General features: G+C 46.5%; 1 protein-coding gene across 1 annotated transcript in view; it reads left to right on the top strand.

Annotated features, from left to right (window-relative positions):
- The window catches only part of RASSF8 (Ras association domain family member 8), a 41913-nt gene extending 37824 nt beyond the window's left edge, over window positions 1-4089 (top strand). Inside the window, exon 4 of the mRNA XM_082253390.1 lies at window positions 3911-4089. Within this exon, the coding sequence (XP_082109516.1) occupies window positions 3911-4032 (122 nt within the window). The 3' untranslated portion in view covers window positions 4033-4089. The remainder of the gene's footprint in view (window positions 1-3910) is intronic.
- Window positions 4090-4391: the final 302 nt, after the last annotated feature.

Here is a 4391-nt window from a genome sequence, read left to right as displayed (position 1 = left end):
TTTCTCTCTCTCTCTCTCTCTTTTTTTCCTCTCTCTCTCTCTCTCTCTCTCTTTTTTTCTCTCTCTCTCCTTTGCAGTGGTTTACACTTTTTGTGGGGTCCCCCTGGTGATTCATGGAGTCTTTGGAGCACATCTCCCCACCTGATCCACTCTGAGGCTGCGGGGCCCTCTTGGTCCCAACCATCCATCAATGCATTGACAGTGGTCCTGGAGTCCTTTGTGTCCTGGGTGGAGATGGCTTTCGGGTGATGGACTAGCAAGAAGTATACCCCCCCTGCCTTCCCCAGCCTCATGTGTCTCATCAGATCATGAATCTGATTCGGCTGCCGCAGACGTCGGTCACCCTGCTGGGTCTGCAACCACGCGCCCGCAATCCTCTGATAGTGAGGATGATTCCTCCACGTCTGCAACCGCACACGAAAAGGTGCTGGTGGAAGCACTAATTGTATCTGTGCGTGAGACCTTAAAGATTGAGGATGCAGCTGCGACAGAGGCACAGGTTCTCTTTGGCACTTACAAGCCATCCAGAGGAGCAAAGGGGTTTCCTTTTCCCACCTATTTTGACAGAATTGCTGCTAAAGAGTGGGGATGACCAAAGCATCCCCTTGGGGTCCCTAAGTGCTTTACTAGGGGTTACCCCTATAAGGAGTCCCTTATTAAGAAGTGGACTGTTCCACCCGTGGTGGATCCTCTGGTTTCCAGATTGAACAAGGCAATCATGATTCCGGTTGAGGAGTCCCGGCCTTTATGGATCCGGCTGACAGGATGGTGGAGGCTGTGGCCCATAATATGTACACTCAGGCTGCTTCGACACTGAGGCCGGTATTCACTATTGCCCTGGTGTCGCAAACTCTGACCCAGTGGGCTAAGCTCTTACGCAGTAACCTGGAGGGAGAGCAGCTCCCCCCGCCTTTGCTGAGCTGGCAGACCAACTGGTTCAGGGGCTGCAGTTTATCTGTGATGCCTCTTTGAATTCGGCTCCCCTAGTGGCACGGCTTTCTGTTTTGGCAGTGGTCCTTTGGCGTTTCTTTTGGCTCAAATGCTGGTCTGCGGACCAGACTTCTCCTTAAAAGAGAAGATCAGTCAAGGTCTTTGAAGATCGTCTGTTTTGGAGCTACCGTTCTTCTGCAGGCTACTAAGGGCAAGGAACTTAATCGTAGATATGGGCCTTCTTTCTCGGCTCATAAGAAGTTGTTTTTCGTCCCTCAGGGTCGACTGTCAAGGGCTCGAAGCGTTTCAGGGATTCCTCTGGAGGATCCAAATAAGCCTGGTCTGGCAAACCGAGAGCGGGCATCTCCAGACCCACGGACAAGGCTCCTTCAGCATGAAGTTGCGCCTTCACCCGTATTAGGGGTGGGGGCCTCTGAACTGATTCTTAGACCCTTGGACTTCCCTGGTACAAGACAAGTGGGTCCACAAAGTAATTTGGTCCGGCTACAAGATCAAGTTTCGCTCTTGTCCCCGGCAAGGTTCTTTCCTTCCATCTTGCACCTGTCCCTGGACCGCTTACAGGGTCTGTTTGGGTCTGTACAAGACCTGTTCAAGGGGAGATTGTCCTGGTTCTGATTTCACAACGTTTTCAGGATTTTTACTCAAACCGGTTTACAGTTCCCAGGAAGGAAGACATAGTGCATCCAACCCCTGGACCTTAGGGCGCTGAACTGATTTTTGCAGGTGCAGAAACTCAGAATGGGTTCCATTCGCACGGTGGTGTCATCCCTGCGTCAGGGGGATTTCCTTGCCTCTATCGACATCAAGGATGCTTCACATTCCAATATGTGCCAGTCAACAGCGCTTTCTCAGCTTTGCCATGGGAGAGGAGCATTATCAGTTTGTGGCGTTACCCTTTGGTCGCGCCTCCACTGGCGCTAGCCTTTTACCTGTTGATTTTGAGATAAGGTGGTTTTTGCCCCTGTCCGTTGTTCCTTCTAAAGGTTGTCTCTGATTTTTATTTGAATGAAGACATTGTGTTGCCTTCCCTGTGTCCCAGACCTAAACATCCAAAGGAAATTGCCTTGCATGTCTTGGATGTGGTCTGGGCAATCGGGGTGTACCTGGCAGCCAAGGATTCTTTCAGGAAGTAAGACTCACTATTTGTGCTCACGGATGGGCCTCGTAAAGGGTTGTCCACTTCTGTGTGACCATTTCCAGATGGATCAGACAGACCGTGATTCAGGCCTATTCCATCAAGGGTCAGGTTCCTCCTTTCCCTGTTAAGATGTCAGTGACGCAGGTTTGCAAGGCAGCCATCTGGTCGTCGGTGCTCACTTTCACAAAATTTTATAAAGTGGATGTGTTTGCAAAACCTTGCGGCCAAAAGAAGCAACTGCAGATGCAGACTGCTGTTGAGAGGGTGTATTGTTTTTTTCAGGTGGGCTCCTGTTGCCTGGTTGACTACTGTTTTAGCCTTGGGAATTTTTTTTGCTGTTCTCACCCCCTCATGTTTAACACTGCTTTGGGACGTTCCAACAGTTACGGAGATCAGAAGCTGTGTCCGTCAATAAACAAAAGAAATTGGTGATTTTTGACTTAAAGTAAAATCCATTTCTCTGATGTTCATTGACGAACACAGCACCCACCCCTCTGTGGAGTTGTAATTCTTCTGACACTGCTTGTAACTAAACTGAGTGCCTATAGCAGAGAGAGGGAGTATACCCCCTGGGACTGCCCATGGGTGTAGCCATACTTTTTTTTTTCTGCCTAGTGTCCTACTCCTGTAGGACAGTATAACCCAACAGTTAGAAATCAGAAGCTGTGCCTGTCAATGAACATCAGAGAAACGTATTTTATGGTAAATCAAAATTCCCATTTATTTACCAAAGTTGGGATTGAAAGTGTTTGTAAACCTCAGAAATATGAACAAAGCTTGCCTCTTTATAGTGTGTACTTGTCTCAATCCAGAGCCATGTCATTTCTGTCCGCTACTTCATTCCTCTGCTATCAGCATAAATCGCTTTTGGCAAATTTTTCCTGACGCCAAGAGAAAAAAGATGGCATTGGAGGGAGCTCCAGCTGATTGACAACATCAGCTCTGTTCCTGTGTGCTCTGTGAAAGGCTCTCTGAGAAATTAGTTATCAGAGCTCTCCTCTCTGATCTCTGCAGAGTGTAATTTCAGCTCTCCTCCCCCTTTTTTCTGAAAGTTCAGACAAGCTTTATAAATTCTGGACTTTGAAGGGCTGTAGGGAAGAAAATAATGCAGATAAACAGGTACAACATATGTTGGAGGGTTTGTTCTAGCTCTGTGTATCCTCTAAGGTCAATCACTTTACTTGGGTTATATAGGGGTTTTCAATGACTTTTAAGCTATAGGCAGGGCTGTCTTTACCACAGGGCAAAAGGGGCAGCTGCCCCGGGCCCAGTCATTGTTGTGGTGCCCAAAGCAGCTGCCTCTTGAGCCTGCACTTCCTGCAAACAGTTGATAAGTGCATTTTGGAGGGCCCAATCAATATTAAAGACGGCCCTGACTATAGGACATTTTTTTTGTATTTGCAACCCATTTGGAGCAAACAGGCCATTTGTGCAGACTGCATTGCAACAGAAGGACTACTTGGGAGTTAGGAGGACATTTAAATTGGATATATTTGGCTTAGACAGCTTTATGATCCCTACAGGATCCCTACACGTAGATCTATACATTTAATTATTGATCTGTCTGTTTTATCTATTGAACTATCTATCCAATTAAATCCATCCTACCTTCCTTCCTGATTTTTAGCTATGAATAGATCTATCCAGTATACAGTGAATGTGTTTTTACATGGGCAGTAGTTCATTGGGGGGGCCATAAAATTGATCATGCTTGGGGCCCTAGATGACTTTGTCCACCACTGCACTTCTTTTTTTTGTTTGCTTTCTTGGTTTATCTTAAAATTTATTCCAGTGTGTTTTTGTTTTTTTTTCCATGTTCAGAGCCGACCTTCCAGTCGGGATCCTTAAAAAGGCCAGGCTTTTCCAGGCAACTTCCAAGCAACCTGCGTATTCTCCAGAATGCCTTGACATCAGGATTCAACCCAGAGGGTATCTACGTATAACTTTGCAGCACTTTCAACTCGGCACAGCCACAGGACAGTTCATACTTCGGCCACACAGCTGAACAGAATGGCTCTGTCATGCTCTTTAGGTTCCGGGTCCTCCGTTCCAAGAACCCAGAGACTTTCAAGGAAAGCTTGACCAAGGATAAGCCAGCGAGTACGAGCCAATAGGACATTGCTATCAGCAACACTTTTATAGCCTAACCTACTACAAAAATACTTTTTTTTCCCGAAGTATTATTTCCTACAAATCGGTGTGGAACATTGTATAAGCAGACACCAGTGAAGTTACTGGCGCACACGAATAATGAAAGTGATATAATTATATATATAAATATACTTATCTATTTTTCCACTTA

This window comes from Pelophylax lessonae (assembly GCF_965119305.1).
Source record: "Pelophylax lessonae genome assembly, chromosome: 4".
Taxonomy (NCBI): domain Eukaryota; kingdom Metazoa; phylum Chordata; class Amphibia; order Anura; family Ranidae; genus Pelophylax; species Pelophylax lessonae.
This window is presented reverse-complemented; position numbering and strand designations above follow the sequence as displayed.